The sequence below is a fragment of the Falco peregrinus genome, chromosome 12 (assembly GCF_023634155.1).
Source record: "Falco peregrinus isolate bFalPer1 chromosome 12, bFalPer1.pri, whole genome shotgun sequence".
Lineage (NCBI taxonomy): Eukaryota > Metazoa > Chordata > Aves > Falconiformes > Falconidae > Falco > Falco peregrinus.
This window is the reverse complement of record NC_073732.1, coordinates 11,181,953-11,200,149: the sequence shown is the minus strand read 5'-3', so window position 1 is coordinate 11,200,149 and position 18,197 is coordinate 11,181,953. Positions and strand designations below refer to the sequence as shown.

General features: G+C 37.7%; 1 protein-coding gene and 1 long non-coding RNA gene across 8 annotated transcripts in view; one reads left to right on the top strand and one right to left on the bottom strand.

Annotated features, from left to right (window-relative positions):
• The window catches only part of COL4A4 (collagen type IV alpha 4 chain), an 82,392-nt gene that overhangs the window by 30,960 nt on the left and 33,235 nt on the right, over nt 1-18,197 (top strand). Inside the window, exons 16-28 of the mRNA XM_055817173.1 lie at nt 75-119; nt 1,169-1,222; nt 5,924-5,993; nt 7,460-7,564; nt 8,156-8,320; nt 8,866-8,958; nt 9,292-9,455; nt 12,491-12,563; nt 13,835-13,941; nt 14,392-14,575; nt 15,332-15,397; nt 16,531-16,635; nt 17,144-17,362. Of these exons, the coding sequence (XP_055673148.1) occupies nt 75-119; nt 1,169-1,222; nt 5,924-5,993; nt 7,460-7,564; nt 8,156-8,320; nt 8,866-8,958; nt 9,292-9,455; nt 12,491-12,563; nt 13,835-13,941; nt 14,392-14,575; nt 15,332-15,397; nt 16,531-16,635; nt 17,144-17,362 (1,450 nt within the window). The remainder of the gene's footprint in view (nt 1-74; nt 120-1,168; nt 1,223-5,923; nt 5,994-7,459; nt 7,565-8,155; nt 8,321-8,865; nt 8,959-9,291; nt 9,456-12,490; nt 12,564-13,834; nt 13,942-14,391; nt 14,576-15,331; nt 15,398-16,530; nt 16,636-17,143; nt 17,363-18,197) is intronic.
• LOC114012235 (uncharacterized) overlaps nt 1-18,197 on the bottom strand; it is a 40,748-nt gene that overhangs the window by 4,999 nt on the left and 17,552 nt on the right. For 3 of the 7 annotated variants that reach the window (XR_008749403.1, XR_008749398.1, XR_008749402.1), the window contains exons 7-12: nt 15,599-15,703; nt 12,058-12,157; nt 8,309-8,392; nt 3,776-4,746; nt 3,090-3,195; nt 2,813-2,977 (exon numbers count right to left, since the gene is read on the bottom strand). This is a non-coding gene — a long non-coding RNA (uncharacterized LOC114012235). Of the gene's footprint in view, nt 1-2,812; nt 2,978-3,089; nt 3,217-3,775; nt 4,747-8,308; nt 8,393-12,057; nt 12,158-15,598; nt 15,704-18,197 lie in introns of all 7 variants that reach the window. The other 4 variants (XR_008749400.1, XR_008749399.1, XR_008749404.1 and 1 more) reach the window with 4 other exon arrangements.

Sequence of the window (18,197 nt, the reverse complement as noted above, 5' to 3'; positions counted from 1 at the left end):
CTCACAATTCTGAATAAGTGTAATTCTGAGTAAGCTTTTACTGTTTTAGCTCACATTCTACTTGCTTTCATCAGGGTAATCCTGGTTCTTATGGACCTGCAGGTTTTCCTGGGATGAAGGTAAGAAGACAAATTATAAGCAGCTCCCTGAACAGTGAGATCTGATATTCTGTGAATTTGTGCAGATTTGGTATTTCTACATACTTGATAGTCCACATTGCATGCATGCCTTTTTCTCCTGCTACCTGTTGTCACAGAAGTTACATGAACTCTTTGTAATTGAATTTCTGCCACACTGAAATTTGGCTAAAATTGGCTAATGGGATCTGAAGTTGCAAGCAGGAGGAAAAGCCAGGGGGACATGTACAGAACATGTTAGAAAATTTACACAGCATGTTAACTTTGTTTGCCATGGTGACATTGTTTGTGTAATTTTGTTACACACATGGTTTTTTTTCATCTGTCTGGTTCAAGAAATTCCAGGTTTGCTGTTAAGTCTGCTAAATGTTAGTAATGAACTTACAACATCTTACTGGCATAAAGAACAACAGATGTAGATAGACAGATCTATATCTTGCCCTTTTTCCTATCTCCTCACCCCAGCTCATTTTCAAATCTAGTTAAGGTAATAATCATGCTATTCATAAATTGTATTAATGTACAGATATTTGCATCTAGAGTAATGTTCCAGATGACTTTTATCTGTGAAATTACTTTTTACTTTGTTTTTTTATCACTGCCTACCTAAAGAGTTTGAACACTGGATGGATGAGTACATTAGTAGCTCATAAAAGGGGAGGAGGAGCTGATATGCAGCTGCTTTCCATGCAATAATAGTTTAAGAGGGTCATTCAGCAGCCAGCAAACCAATTTCAGCTGTATTAAGCAGAGATCCTGTTAGAGTCTGCTGGTATGTATTCCAGCTAGTTCTGTGCCCCAGTTACACTGAATCCGCTGACGACTGTCTAAATAACCTGGCAATACATGTTATGTTTTTTTTCTTACAGAAGAGATTCTACGAAACTTACCCCTCTTGAATTTTCTGAAACAAATTGCAGATGCTATTATAACATGAGAATATTGTGTAACTGCCTTACTGGGTTTTGTTCAATTCATTATTTTAATGTTTTAGCAGATTAATAAAATTATATTTATGTGATCCTTTCCAGGGGGAAACAGGATTTGATGGTTTTCCTGGACAACCTGGCTATCCAGGCATACAGGTAAAAAAACCCAAAACACACGTGCATGCACACATGCACGCACATGTACACACACACTCCCCTACATAAAAGCTAATGCTTCCTCCTAAATGTACTTAATTATCAGACCATTTCCTTTTAGAGGCTCACAATTACTTTTAAGATTTACTGTTTTCATGATAGTCATAGTTACTCAACACCATGGTAGTAAATAATGATGTAAGTAAATATTCCTGCTTGGTGCATATGAGAGTGGGAATTCCATTTTGCGTACCAAAAGAATTTGTTATCCCAATTGCCAATAGTTAGCTTTAACTATACCAATATAGATATCTAATCCATGAATTCTAGTATTCTGCAAGTTATTAATGTTTGAGCTGCATTACCTAGAGAGGTCCACTTGGTAAAGGAACCCGCAGTTTAGGTAAAAGTATTATCCTGTTAACTTTGGTTTATGAACAGGCATGATAATTGGCACAAAAATGAGGTACCAAAATTTGATTCAGATGGGCTTGTTTGCATGATTTCCTAAAATCTCTTTGCATGTTTCCAGGCCGTTCACGTAAGTAGCTTTTCCAAGATGCTTACTAGAGTGGAAGCTGGACTCATTCACACCAGCTTTGTTTAAACATTTCCTACTTTTGCTCATTTAGATGGCACTAGCCATTTTTTAATTTTACAATACATCCTGCTTTCTGTTAGATATTAGAAGTGTAGGTGTCATATCCAGGGAGCTAAGCAGTAAAAGAGGAGAATATTCATCTGAAAAGCATGGAAGAGATGCTTAATACAATTTCAGAAGATCCAGGTGCCAGTCTAGTGACATTTCAGGATATAAGATCATGGGATTCTTTTCTGCAGGCTGCAGAACTGATGATCATATTGTAATTCTGACAACAAAAACTTCAGAATGAAGGGAACTGTTATATTTTCTGTGGAATCTATAATGCTAAAGCACATTCAGAACAAAAAAAACCAGTTCTTGTTGCTACTTCAGAAGGAGGTAAGCAGCAGCGAGTCTAGCCAGGGGGAAGGTCTAGGGAGTCGCTGGGATAGGATCAGCAGTGTATGAGCAAGAGGAGAAGTGAAATACTGCAACAAAGAAGGTGGGTGGCAGGATCATCAGTAGAGACAGAAAGGTTGAAAAGCTCATCAGCAAAGTTATTTCCACAGTACGGAGGACAAAAACAATATTGCAGAAATTGCGACTCTGTAAATATTCTGAAATACAAGTCAAGAAATGTCTGTTTTCCTCTGAAATAATCTTTTTCGGAAAATGTGTATAAACCAGTAACTTTTCTTAAAGCATGATTAGTTGCACCTGTGGAATCAGAGGAATGAAACTCAAGAGATTTGACCAAGAATCAGCTCTCTTACAAATTGAAGATTAAGATTGAAACACACTCTGCATAACCCGTGATGACAAAAGGAAGTAAACTGTGGCTGGTCCAAACTTGCCATAAGTAGTATACTACTAAAGACATGGCTGAAAGCATACAAATAAAAAGCATCAAACAGGTTTTCAAGAAGCAGGTTGACAAATGAGAAATGATAAAAACATGGAGTAACTAAAAAGTACAATAAAAACATCTGGTTTAGACACAGCCTTACTTGTTTCAAAGCTGGGACTGCCAGGAGAGTGCTAGACCAGCTTCTTCAGCCAAGATTTCTTTTATGTAGTCATACTTGCAGGGGGAAGAAATTGCCCATGGATGTTCTGTGTTTTCTCCCATTTGCCCATTATCAGCTTCACAACAATGCGGGATCATTCAGATACTAATCAGACAGAAACATTGCATGTCTTATTTAAACAGAAAAATCATTACAGTCTATTACTCTCTAAAAGTAGAATCCAACCTTAAGTGTTTTGTTGTCAAAAACTACTCACCTAATGTGCATATTGTTTTAGTTGGGGGCATCATTAGCAAACTTGAGACAAGGCACTGAATAGAAAAAACAGTGCATTCTTCAGTCTCCTTCGATTATCCCACAGCCTAAGAAACCATAATTTAACACTACAAATAGTAAGCAGAAAAGAATGAATTGTAGTAGACTATGCTAGGGAGAAATTTGAATGCCTGCAAGTAATGATTTGGAAAGATGAAATTACAACTGCTAGTGCATGGAGCAAAAGAAAATAAATCTAGTGTAGACACAATTAAAAAAAAAATCAGGTTAAATCATACAAACATAAATCATACACATAATTTAGAATGATTGCCCAGATGCTGTAGTTTTGCTTGGGAAATAATTGGATAGATCTGATTATTCCTGAAAGGTGCAGATCTATCTAGACTGCATCAACTGTTCATCTGGCCTCACCAGGTGTTGCTTATGATCTTCTAAAAATCACATAAACTGGAGGAACAAGGATATGATTAAAAACCCTCCTGAGAATAGACTGTCCTCACCTAGATACTCTGAAATAAATGCATTCAGAGAGAATCTAAGATGCATTAAGATTTAAGAGAAAGAGACTCAGAAAAAACCCAGTTGCATTCAAAGTAGATTTCATCTATAAAAAAATGTTAACTTTAAAGCAAAAAATGAACTTCCAAGGAATTGTTGGCGTACCTTTTGATCCCTAATTCTGGACATTGGCAATGCTCTGTGGATCTTGAACATGAGACAGCAACATGCCCTTGCTGCAAAGGCAGCTAATGATATCCTGGGCTGCATCAGGAAAAGTATCGCCAGCAGGCTGAGGGGGGTGGTCCTTCCCCTCTGCTCAGCAGTGGTCTCTGTCCTTGCAGGTATTCTGAAGTTGTCTGGACACGGTCCGGGGCAACCAGCTCTAGGTAGTCCTGCTTGAGCAGGAGGGTTGAACAAGAAGATGTCCAGAGGTCCCTTCTAACCTCAAACATTCTGTGATAAATATGAAAAAAACATCAAATGCCTTCTTCAGACAAAATACAAAGGAGGATATGAGTCCTGTCGAAATTGCTTTAAGACCATTTGTCTCTGCTACTAGTGGAATGAGTCTCATTAAAATAATGAATGCTCTTTACAGGCAGTGCAAAGTGTTCTTGGCAACTGTCATATAGAGCTATAAAAACTTACAGAACAAATACAGTTTAATGCTTAATAGGGATATCAGTAAAATTGATAAGTGATTATAAGCTTTCATTTTAAGAAGACTCCAGGTCACAAAATACAGTAGTGATACGCTTCTGTTTGAGACGTTTGGCATTTTTATTTTTTTAAATAAACTGTTGGCAAGTCGAGTCTCCCGAATTTTTTATGGGAAAAGAAAACATTACCAGTCAATAAAATAATCCAAACACATATGCCACTATGGAGGAGTGTACCAACAGTGAAAACACAGCAAATATGAAGCTGCCATCCAGAGAGGGTCATACACCTAACATCCTAAAGACAGATTGTCAGAGACTGGCACTGGAATTTGTCATTTAAGGAGATACCAAGAAATTAAATTTTTTACCTTGTCTCATCAACTCTTCAGTTTTCTTACGTTCTGGTTGTGTCACTTTAAAATCAGCATGGAAGTCCACTAAAACTTGGCCATATCCATCTACTGTACAAATCTTTGATAGATAGGTTTATAATCATTAAATTAATATTAAATCTCAAAATACTTTGTAAGTTTATCAGAGGAGGAAAAACTCTAGGTTTATTTTTTCTCTCCTGCCACACAGAAGACTCTTCTACATCATTAAGGAAGACAAATTTACATTCCTGTTTAAAATAGCCAAAGATGACACAAGGATGTTATTTCATTCTGCAAGATACAGTCAAAGGAAAAAGGCCAGCAAAAAGGTCAAAGGTCCAGAGGACAGCAGTCAGTGACCACTCCAGAGCTATTTAAATATTGTAGAGATAGCAATTAAAAAAGAAGAAAAAAAAAAAAACAACAAACAACCAGAAAAAGACATGGACTCCTTGTTTCACTTGTGTAAGAACAGGTGTCCAGTTTTGCAGTCCCAGTTCTCCTTATCTGTGTCCTGAAATGCCCTGAGCTCCAGTCCCAGGAATGCAACCTTACTACGCAGTTCCCACATTCACATTCTTGTTTTCTCCGTTTGCTGCAGAGAGAAGGGTTGATTCCTAATCTACAAAGCAAGAAGTTTAATACAATTTGCCACATAAAAGACTTCCCTAAAGTCCACTTCACTTGCAATTCTAAATATCAAAATCCAAGCTAATTTAGAAATCCTCCAAGCAGAAGTGATTTTCCTTGCCATTAGTAGGCACTTTTATGTTTCCCAGATGCAGATGTTTTGCACTTCTTGTAAGAGCTTTGAGTACCTCTTAGCATTGATATTGTGTGTCAGACTGTGAAACCTCTTTCCTTAATGCTTATCTGTCGTCATAGAAGTAATTTCCAAATTCTGGCATAGAATTTTAAGGCAAATAATTACAGCTTGGTTTTTAAAATGTCTCAGTTAAATGGGTAGTGATTTACTGTAATTGATTCCCCTTTACACTAAATAAATGAAATCAAGTACAGCAGTCACAAGTTCTGAAGAGTCAAATAGATATGTACGATAGGTATATTACTGTTTAGTCACTGGTATCCTGAAAGATAATTATTATTTTAAATCTTTTTACCTGGTTTTAAATGTTATAAAGTGTCAAAATTGAGTTTCCCGGGTGACATGTGTCACATTCTTACATACCTGACCATTGTTGAAATTTTTAGTTACATGCAACCACACCGCATATTTGTATCTATCAGTAAAATTTATTGTTGGACTCTTACAGGGGGATCCAGGAGAAAAAGGGCCCCCAGGTCCTCCTGGAGCTGTTGGAATTCCGCTGTTTCCTATAAAAGGTTATTGCTAGTTTTAATTTCTTCTGTATAAAGTGCGTAGGACCTGTTTTTTAAGGTGTTTGAAAGGGATCGCTAGGGATTCAGGGGACAGGATCCTAAAATGTTATCTTCTTAGTGGCCACATTATGTGTGTGTTTGTGCCTCACTGATCTTACTGGAACTATCGTAAGCATACAAGTTTCAGATTAAATGTTTGCTTGAAAGATCTTTATGCATATAGTCACAGCTAGATCTGCAGGACTATCCCTAGTTATTGGACCAAAGCATATTTAATAAAAAGCTATGAAAAATAAGCCCATGTTTGATAACAGATGGCAAATAAGGAAACTGGCCTTCCCATTGTGATTTTGAATTCCTGTTTTCAGAACTGCCACAACACATAGATTTTAGGCTATAATTAAGCTTTCTATTGCATAGCAGGGGTGAAATCCTGGAACTAGTACTCTCAACAGAATACCTGTCAATCTTATGATCTACCTACCTAAACCTCAGGCTGGGTTTCCATGTCTGAGCTCCCTTTATCCCCATCTTTATCATCGAATTGGTGAAAAGGTGTGTGGAAGTTCTTACTTCATAGCAGGAGGCAGTGGGGAATAGCCAAGCCTGCTGCCTGAAAGGGATTTGCTTCAGCATCTCACACTTGAGGAACCTATTCTAAGAACATTTTAACAGAGAACTTACCATGAATTGTATTTTTAGTGTAGCAAATGCCAATTGTGAACACAGAAGTTACAATACAACCCCAGTTCAGCAGAACCTCCACATTAGATAGGGGCCTCATCCAAAAATCAATTAAATTTGTTTTCCATTGGCTTCTGTGTGTTTCCAGCCCATACAGTGGAAAACTTAACCCCATGCTTAATATCGCAAGTAACATTTAAAGTTAGTCATGTGCATGGTGTGTGAGTGGATACATTCTTCAGAGAAAGAGGCCTTTAGCAGAATTGTTCGAGAACAGAAATACTACCAGTATCTTGTTTTTCCAGTTAATGAAGGCCTTTATATCTTATTCAGTTTTGGGGTTTTTTTCTTTATTACTATGTAATTTCAATTTTTAAATTTATTGATTATAGCAATTTTGAAAATACATTTTTAAAATTTGGATAAGTTCAACTAGGATGATCCTGAAATGCACTGCCAAATGTGCATAATGCGACATGCACATTTATTTTAAATGCTGTATGTATTTATTTCGGGCAAACTTATCTGGGCATTCTGAAACGTAGCACAAAGACACTATTACAGAGTGTTGACGAGGGCAGGAATCCATAGAAAAGTAACCAAATCCTCACACCTTAAAATTAAATTGTTACACATACTTTAAAATGTTTCATAAAGACAGAAGAAGTTACTTTATTTTACTTCTGTGTAGTTCCCTAATTATAATTTTGGTTACCGTTCAATTTAGTTTTAAACTGTCAACTGCATAAGATGTTCAGTTCACATGTTTTTATAATTCTGTGTAGGTCCACAAGGAGATCCTGGATTTCCAGGTCCTGCTGGTGATATGGGAGCAGTTGGGCCCATAGGTCCTGCAGGCCAGCTAGGAAGACCAGGAGAAGATGGAACAAGTAAGAGAATAGGGGATAAAATGTGAATTATATACCAGTAGGAGAGAAAGTAGCTAAAAGAAAACTGTTCTTTGTTCTTGGTTGATGCAAGTCACCAACAGTAAGGATTTGAGCTCTACAGAGAATTCAGTAAAAGTATTAGCTCAGCACTTAGTGGACAAAAAAGAACCAAAATTATCCAAACAGAACATTAGAAATTACTAGAAAAGGAACAGAAGACAAAGCAGAATGCTACCACACGCTGTAAATTCACGGTATGTCTGTATCTGAAGTGCTGTGCTCAAAAATTTTATTTTCCATCTTGAAAAGATGTAAAGGAAGGTGATGAGGATGACTTTGCTCTGTATAAGGAACGAGAATAACTGGGATGTCTGGAAAACAGATAATGGGAAAGAGGAAAAGAAGCATTTGAAAGCCTAAAGCAGGAACCTCTTTTCCTGGGCATCCTAAAAAAAGATTTAGATTTAAGTCTTTGTTATATAGAAGCTCTTCTTTAGGACGGTTCTGAATTCTGTAATTTCCCCCATGATACCCCATAGTAATCCTTACAATGAAGCTGTATGGGGCATATACCATTATTTATTTTTATAGGTCTGCCTGGCCTGCCAGGAGTACGCGGGGCACCAGGACTTCAAGGTTTTCAAGGTGACCCTGGTTTCCCTGGAACAGGTGAATCAGTCCCAGGAAGACCTGGACTTCCTGGACCACCAGGCCTACCAGGACAGCCAGGAAGACAAGGCTTACCTGGACCACCCAGTAGGTTCAGCAGCAATTTATATGGCGAGAATATCATTCTGTGTATTAATAGATCCATTGCTTTGCTTGGTCCTACAAAAAACAGAGGTGAAAAGTGCATTTTGACAGATATATCAAACTTTAGATGTGATGTGGAAAACTTGTTTTTCCTATTAGTTGTCAATCAGTGAGATTTCAAGATTTTCAGTTTTCTGGCTGATTTAAACCCACAAAGTAACATATATGAAAACGTCCCTAAAAACGTATCACCTGAAGTTAAAAACACAGCAAACCCAAGTCAGCATCATTTAGTAAAGAAACAAGACTTGTAAAGTTCTACACTGGAAAAAGAAAGAAGCAGCGGCAATGGAAAAGCAATGTGTCAACAACTCTAGCCATACTGACTCTTGTAGTATGATCTGTAAGTAAGGACTTGTAAAGCATTTCATAAGATCCTTAGCCTTTCACGTGACGATAACAAGATAAGGGAGAGGAGACCACGTGACCTGAGCTGTGGAAAGAGTCAACCTGATGAATACTAGCTGTACAATTTGTTTTTTTCAAAGGTGTAATCTGTACTGACAGAGGGATCCCTGGAGAACCCGGAGCAAAAGGTCAGATAGGACTTCCTGGAAGAAAAGGTGAAAAAGGAGAAAAGGGTAAGTATGCCTGGACAGCAGTAATTTGAATATGAGACTTATGCTAGATATATCAACCTACATTTGCAAGAAGTTTATGGTAAGTTGGAGGATAAGGCCCATCAAAGTGTGGAGTTCAGTCACCTGTTGGCATTGGGGCTTCTAAGTCAGTGGAGCCCTGTCAGTGCAGCAGTTATTGAGCACTGCAAAGAGACACTGATAGGCTTCACTCCTTTGAAGGCCCTAACGAGATAAAATGGTCTGGGTGCTACTCACACAATAAAAAAAGGGCAGTGTTACTTTTTTCGTCTTAATTTTGCAACTGTTTCAATGTAATTTTGACACATTCACTAGGAAATCAAGGCCTCTGCTCATGTAGTGCTGGTCCTCCTGGTCCCCGTGGTATGCAAGGACCTCCAGGTGCTCAAGGAAAGAAAGGACAAATGGGATACCCTGGAAGGCACGGAGAAAAGGGCGACCCAGGCTTATCTGGTGCAATGGGATCACCAGGGCTCCCTGTGAGTAATTTTCATAAGCTTCAGTAAATAAATAACATCAAGTTACCACAGGAGGCATTTAAGCAGAGTTGTGGAGGAACTGCCCTGGAAAACTATCTGAAAGTTTTATCTACGTTTTCTTATTACAGGTTTGTTGGAGGATGCATTTTATTAGCTTCTATCTGATTTCGCTTGTGGCAGTGGGCAAAGTTTTACAGTGAGGGACAGAATCCCATGCTGTGTTTCTGGGGTGGTCAGGAGGCTTAGGAAAGCTGGTGAATGTTCATCTTGTTTTGTTTTGACTTGTTTTTCTTTTAGTTTTGAATACCCATTGTTTTTCTTGAAAACATTGTAGATGCACAAATTGTTCCACTGCAAATGATTTTTCAGTTATTTCAAAGGAAAGCATTACCAGCAAAACCTTATCAAGGCAAAGAATTGCATGATGTTGGCAGATCAAGGTGGATTTTATGTCAACATCCACGTGGGGTGGGACAGGGTCTGAAGAAAAAGGAACCCTTGATTTTATTCAGGCTTTTCAAGTAATTTATATTTTTTTTTACTAATTTTTTAGAAATTATTTGAAAAGCTTAATTTATTTGATACACTTAATTTATTTTATGAGGCAGTCTGAACATAATATGGAGTCTTTCACTCCCACAGACTGAAAGGCATTGCTATTTGTTAGCGATTATCCCTTTGCTGTTACATATAACTTTAAAAATCTCCCATTTTCAGTCACTACTCAGCCAGTTTGTTCTCCACAAGGATCACCGCTATAGACAATGCCTCCTTTCTCTATGACATACATATTAGCAGTAAAGCTGAAACGGAATAAAAATTTTGCCCTTGATTTAATAGTTCATAGAAAGAAAAATTACTATAACCATGAAAATAAAGACTTTTCATTTGCTCAATTAGCTTCCCTTGCAGTGTAGTGTAACAATTTCGTTTCAAGTTCCTGAAGAACAGTAACTGAATGAACTTTTTGTTAGTAAAGATTCTGAGTACTAGAATCATTTGACATCAACATACCATGTTCATTTTTTCCTAAGACCAATTAATTCCAGTGTTAACAAATCAGACATCCAGTTTCTCATGGAAAACCCATATAAAGATTTTTCATGGCAAGGTGGAGGGGAGAAAATAATTAAGAAATATTTAAAAGATACCTTTAGGTCAGATGTGTATTTCTACTTCAATATTGGCTGTCAGGAGGACTAACAAACAAAATGAATTTGAGCTCAAGACCTATATGTTTCCTGCGTCAGTAATTTACTGGGTGATGCTTGTTGCCTAACTCAGTGAAACTAGCTATTACTTTTGGAAACTGACTTATTTTCTTTAATGCGCTTCATATAGTTTATCTTATTCCCCACAGTGAGCAATAATCAAAACACCAATTAATCTAACGGCTTTAGGAATACATTATAAGATGATTTATTGGACTTGCTGTGATTTTGTTCCACTTGTTTTGGTCTGGCATGTGGACTGTGCATCCAGGATGCTGCATGCCAAAACCATGCCAATAGAGGGGTTTTGTAACATACTTTCTTGTGTGTGAGAGCAATTTCTTTGAAAATATAAATAGATACACTTAGATTTATGACTGTTCCATTATGGGGGGTGTGTGTGTGTGTGTTTCTTTTTTTGAGGTTTTGTTTTGTTTTAATAGCAGAACTCTTTTTCACACATGGAATTGCTTAAACATTTCCAGAACGTTGTCTTTCAAAAGGAAAAATACAAAACAAAACCATTGTGACACTGAAGGAAGGAGATAGAGGGGCTCTGTCATTCTAGTTCTAATGGTTTCATTGCAAGCTTTGCATTTATTTTTATTTTTCTTTTCTTAAAATCCTATTACCTGAGTGGATTAAGAGAAATTTCAATCTTTTGTTACTTTTGAAAGTGTATTTTAGCCCTTGTGGCTCTTAAGTAAAGCTTGAAGCCTTGTCCTGAATACTTTGGTGTTCTTGGGTTACTTAGGTGAGAAACAAGGACAAAGTAATCAGTTTGGAAATAAATAAGCCACTTTGATACAGAAGTGCTTTGGTCTAATGGATTTCCTACATATATATACTTTTTCCATTTTTCTGCTCTCTTTTCTTGCCAAATATCTCATTTCACTTTCCAAACTTGTCACTGCTAACTTGAAGATCTAGACGTTTTAACAAATAGTCACTGCTAGTGTCAGATACACCACATTTTTCAGAAGTCTTCTTCCTGTTTTACAACTGTCGCGATTTACAATCACTTTATAAATTCTGTTTTCTCTACCTATTTCTTAGTGGAAGAGTTTGAACAGCAGAGGAAACTAGTTGAATAATACCCCAGTTTTCCAACCTTAGTGGCCTTTTACTTCTGCGTACATGTCACATGGTAAAATATATTTACCCACACATACTATTGCAAGATCAGACCCTCAGCAATGATACGCAAACTGCACTCTGCTTGGAGAACTGACAGCACAAATCAGCATAAAAATATAGAAAAGTACTTTTTCTCCCCTCTAAACCTGTCAAGTCATAGATTCTTCTGACAATGCCAGGGACCTAACTACAGGCAGATGATTTTTTTTATTCACACCTTTGCAGGCTTTCACTCAGAAAAAACCATCACTTACCTACTGCTGTACTCAGTTCTGGGAGGACGGCTTTACACAGCAGTCGTCGCGCTCCAGAGGTTCCCTTCCTGTGTAGCCTCGGTGCATTCTGGGTTGAACTCTGCAGGGGAAAGTGTTTGTGAATCATTTGCATCTTAATATTCTTGCATTTACAGCCACAGTTGTATATGGCCATAGACCCAGTTTCTTATAGTTGTGTATCTGTGCGTTTGGCAAAGTCAAGCTGAAAAGGCCAGATGCCATTCACACATTTCTTTATAGACATCAAAAGAGATAAGTGTTTCTTTTGGCATTTTACTTTAATTGCTGTGGTTTTGGGAAACTATGAAAGAGCAAGAGAAGTATTTATTTTTCACCTCAGTTCCCACGTTGATTCCTTGCTGGAGATAACTGACAATTTTTAATTTATTTTTTTTTTTTCCCCAATGGTAAGGGGCCACCTGGTTCTGCTGGACAACATGGTGAAAAAGGAGAGAAGGGTGATCCAGGAAGAGTTAGAATAAAAGGTAAACCCACAGATTTTATCATTAGCCTTTTTGTTTCCTATACAATGCCTGAGCAATAGTGTGAGAAAACCGTGTTCATCTATTCTGTAATAAAGTCATTAGTTTAGAAAGTTACTGAAGCCTAGAGGTCATGTGTATCCAAACTGCTTTCTTGGTACCATCTTGTGCATCTTGCTAAATACAAGATCAACAGTGTTGCGTGGTTTTTACTCTATAGTTGAGCCATAAAACAGTTTTAACAGCTTGATATTAATGCTAATAATTGACTTTTCATGTCATGTGATTGATAATCAGGGTCTTACAGAGATCTGCATAGCAAAGACTAAGCAGGATACAATTATTGTGAAAGCATGAAGAAATATTATCATATAGAAACCACTCCTGAAGTGTCAGATGCCAGTATCCCAGTTGCTATCTCAACTTAAACTACCAATATCCTTCTTGGGAAAAACTCAGTCTCAGTTGCTATTCAGATTCTTGCCTCTGTTTCTGAAAATTACTCTTGACTAGGCATTGAAGAGAAACAATAGGCTACCATTTGCACAACTGAAATTCTTGTAATTAAATAGCTCAAACCCTCTCCACAGTTATGGTTATGATTTGCAAAAGCAAAAGAAACAGAACAAATTACAGCAATCCGATGGCAAAGCTTAGTTAGAAATGCTAAACTAATTATTCAGACAAAAGATCGTCCATCTTACTGTTTGTGAAAAGTTGCTTTGGATGCTGTGTCTGTTTTCAGATGTTGAAGCAAGGCAAAACATTTGCTGTTTATTTGCAAAGGATCTCTTGACACAGCAAAATGAATCTTTGGGTTAGAATAGTTTTATTGTCCTGTATGCAAAAATTATATTTTCATAAATATCAGTGCAAGAGAAATCTAGGGGTAAAAAAAGAAAAAAAACACTTTTTGGGAATATTGATGCAATCATTCTGCATCATTTGGCATTGCTATGTCCTGATTTCACTGAAACCAAGAATAAAACTCTGGCTGATTTCAATAGCAAAATATTTTCACTCTGTATATAGCATGAACAAAAGCCACATTCTTGTGGTGCCTGTAAGCATGTCTTTTACAGAGAGACCAAGTTGTTCCATGAGGTATCCAACAACATGCTGCCTTCCCAAGTCTAAAATACCTCATTATGGAAATGGGAATTCAGGAAGTGGAAATTATCATACACAGATGATGAATAGTTACCCAGCATTTACCTGAGCAGAAATAACCCCCCCCAAATATTACACTTCATTTTTTTCCAAATTGTTTTAAGGAATAAAAGGTGAAAGAGGTCCTACTGGTGTTCCAGGATTTCCAGGCCAAAGAGGTAATGATGGCAGAGATGGGGAACTAGGATTGCCTGGGGAAAAAGGAGCTGAGGTATGTTTAACTTTCTCAGAATTTTTTTCCATTTCAGGTAACATCGTATCTTATGAAAGGGCTAGCTACTTAATGAAGAGTACCGTTTTATTCCAAATTCCTAGCAGATTAATAGCTTTTATCACTTTATGTTAGCCTAGATAAATAATCATAGCTTTTATCAATTAAAAAATTATTTCCTTGGAAGTATTAGTTTATTTTGGTCTTCCTGAATATAATTTCTGCTTATACTGTGTGCTATTCTGAGATGAGGAAGAAAAAAACCCCACAAAACTCTACCCTTTGTTCCTATTGCCTTTGAATATTTAAAACTACTAATATATTTCATGTAATCACTCAATTGTGGAAGAGTGGTTTCTCCAGATGATTCTCTAACACGGCTTTTAATAATCAAAAAGAGGAAAGAAATTAGGTCTTCCTATTTCTTATCAACATTTTTTTTTCTTTTAGGGTGATTCTGGAGTACCATTGCCAGGTGATAAAGGATTCCCTGGGGTCCCAGGGCTTCCTGGGATAAGAGGACAGATGGGATTGCCTGGTTTGGGGTTTCCCGGCCCTCCCGGAGTCAGAGGTAGCCCTGGAGACTTTGGTGATACTGGTAACATTGGGCCACCTGGTCCAAAGGGCCAGAAAGGTAATTTTGAATGTTTACATTAACAACCAAATAACAAGATACATGTTTGGTAGCATTCATTACAGTTTTATATATGTATTATTCATTTATACTGAAAATTGATTTTGGCAGGCTCAGTGGTTATGTGAAATATGGCCACTGAAAGGTACAATACTGTCAGCATTTAGCAGCAGACAGTAGTGAGAATATGAATTGCTACGGGCCTTAAACCTGCAAAGTGCCACTTACATGCTATCAGAAGAATTATTTTCTGGAGTGAGAACTATTCCTGATTGTAAGGATTTGCAAGGAAATGCTTTTTTGCTGAAGGAGTGGAATAATACAACTCGTACTTAAAGCTTGGTCCATTTTTTGGTTATAAAAAATCCCTACCAAAATGAAAAAAATCTACACTGATTGCAATTATCTAGGAACAAGAAATGTATATAGAATTGAGAAGAAAATACTCTTTCTTACAGAGGTTATTGTAAAGACAAATTTCTTCAACAAGTAAAAAAAACGTTTGTCTTTGAAGACTACAACTGTATTACGTTTAAATCATTACCAATATTGTATGCAAAATAAGTGTCAAGAAAAATATATTTTAAGATTGTTCAAACCTTCAAGTAATATAGAACTAACAATGTGCATAAACAGTCCTTTCTCTTTACCTTTGCACACCTAGTTAGTTAGTTCCACAGAAGGGTTACAGTAAATGCTGGGACTCCATTTATTCTAAAATCAAATAGGCCAGTTTCTTTCTCCCTCTTGCTTCAGGTGAGACTGTACGCATTATACCATACCCTGGAAATCCTGGTCCCCCGGGTTTTAAAGGAGTTCAAGGTATGTTTGCAGATGGGATAATTTTTGGTTTTAATTGAAATGGAATTTTAAGTTGCTAATTAAAAAAGGATTAAAATAATTAAAATTATATATATTATAATACTAATTAAAATAAGAATCCTAAAAAGATGCACTAATCTAGTTTTTCAACAGATACATGTCTCAAAATGTAAAACTGCAAATATGCAGCAATATACTCACGTAACAGAATCAAAGGTCAGAAAGCTGCAGTTTGGATGATCAAAAGGTGTGCAGGCTGCCTCCGTAGAAATTATTCATTGAAGGTAGCTTGAAACTCTGTCCTGCCTCAATTAAAATACATGAGAGAGTCTGTAAAACATACAGGTGGCTGGAGCTGGATAAGACCTAGAACATGTACATCTGGATACTGGGGAAAAAAAGGTGTCTGAGGCAAAGATACGCTGCAAGACTGTAATTCTAAAACTATATTGCTCATGGCAAGATGCAATTGAGCCCAGGCGCCTGAATACTTATTACCATTACTTCAGCTTCTTCAATTTAATTTAAATTCTAATAACTTATCCAGGAACTAGCAAGATGTTGCTTGTGATCACCTCCAACACATTTGAAACACCCCAGAAAATCCTGATAAGAACCAATGGAGATACTGTTTTTTCAAGCTGTTTAATATGGTATTACACAGTCCCTGACATCAGTACTGTGGGAGGTAACTAAAATTTGTACAGACATGAAAGAACAGGGATTAGTGTATTGAGCTCATCTGCACCATTCCAGAAGCAGCACATAGCACAGAAGAATGTAAGAATGAGTTGACATCTGTCACTCACTAGGTGAATATTGTTGATGTCCTATAACGTTAAAATGTTATAGGAGATTTTAATTTTTTTCTTCTAATTTACCCTGGTGATTTGCCATCTGCTGTTTATGGATTAGGGAACAGGTCCATTTAGAAAACCAGCAGCCATGCATTTGGTTGTGACTTGGGTGGTGGCTCTTGCCCAAAATGTTCAAAGCAGATGAAATCCATTTGTCTTCAAAGTACATGAATTTGTATGGGATAAAGAAGCAATACTGTTCCCTTAGATCACACATTTTAGAGCTCTGTCTTTTGTCTGTTTCGGGTTTTTTACATATTTTATTTCTGTTCCCAGGACCAAAGGGTTTAAAAGGACTCCCCGGTCATCCTGGACCAAATGGCTTTGATGGGCCAAAAGGCTATAGAGGCAGGCCGGGAGCAGGAATCCCTGGGCCAGAAGGTGAATTGTGCTTTTCTTAATCCAGGAGACCTGCTGGTCAAAGTATAATGCATACCTGCAGGGTAAGGTAGTTACCATGGTAGATTAGAGTAGGAAGCACATTTCAACAAAAGCTACTGGAAGAGGAATCCTTACCAATTTCCCTTTCCTCCAGCATTACAGGTGCTGTAATAACCTAAGTCCAGAGAAGAAATAGTTTCTGAAAACTGAGAATAATTAGTATCATTTTAGCAAAGGGATTGAACTGGACAAGTGTGACAGTACACAAAGACATGCTCCAAAGAAAACCACTGTCATTTCCCAGAGGAATAAGTACCTCCTTCAATCCTCACACATCATTAGCTGAAAATGAGAAACCTGAAATTTAATGTATGATATAATTTTTGTTTGCAAAGTGATAATTTAATTCTGGTTAAATTTATATTATAATATTCCACAGGGGTTGGGGGGGGGGGGTTGCAGAACTTCTGAATTATGCCCCATTTGAATTTTAAAAACATATTAACAGGCTTTCGAGGCACAGCTGGTGATCCTGGTGATGAAGGTGAAAGAGGATCTACAGTTGATGGTAAAAAAGGCCCTCCAGGTCCACCTGGCATAGATGGTCAGAAAGGTGTTCCAGGTGATACTACATACGGTCCTCCAGGAATCCCAGGCAACAGGGGACTGCCAGGACCCCCTGGTGAACAAGGAGCAAGGGGTGATCCAGGCGTTCCTGGGTTTCAAGGTATGAGCCAGTTTTTATGAAGCATTTTCATGTGTTCGAAGGAGAAAATCTGAGCAGAGTCAGTCCTGATTCAGATAAAACTTACTCTTTACCTGGATCCACAACGATAACTGTGAGCCTATTTTTACAATTACATTTTTACAGTTAATGTTGATCAGCCACTGGGGAGATCTGTGCTGCAGGAAGGGAAGATGCCTTTACCCAGTCCCTGGAGTAACAGTCCAGCTTCTCATTCTTATTCCTGTTACTTGTTGCTAGTGGCCATCTGTGCTTAGGGCCTCCTGCTGTGTCACACAGATAGTCCCTGCCTCAGGTTGCTTACTCAAATCTGAAAAGACTGGCAAAAGGTGGGAGAACACTCAGGGAGAGCGGAGTGAATTTCTTTGCCTTGAGTTATACAACATAATCCTCAATATCTTGTGCACTACACTCCTCATTTCTGCAGGGAAGTTTTGCTGATTGCAGCAGATGTCTTCACAGTGCCACTTCCTTCCCACTTCATAGCAGATATTACTATTTCCTTTTATAGATGTTCCTTTTGCCTGGCCCTAAGCAGACACACCCCCGCTTCTGGTCAGGGAACACCTATAGAACTGACCCCAGTGCTGTGTAGCTGGTGCAGGCCAGGGAGCTCCTTCCATTCTGCTCCTACACATCAGAAACTAGCTTTTTGTGCCATGCAGTCACCCTTGTGCATAGGCAAGAGTTGAATTCTTATTTGTTCCTTAAAGAATCTGCCCACAACAGCCAGTTATAAATTCCAGAAAAGCATCAGTTTTCATAATCTATGCAAAAACTAGAAGATATTACAATAACTGAACATGTAAATTTCAAA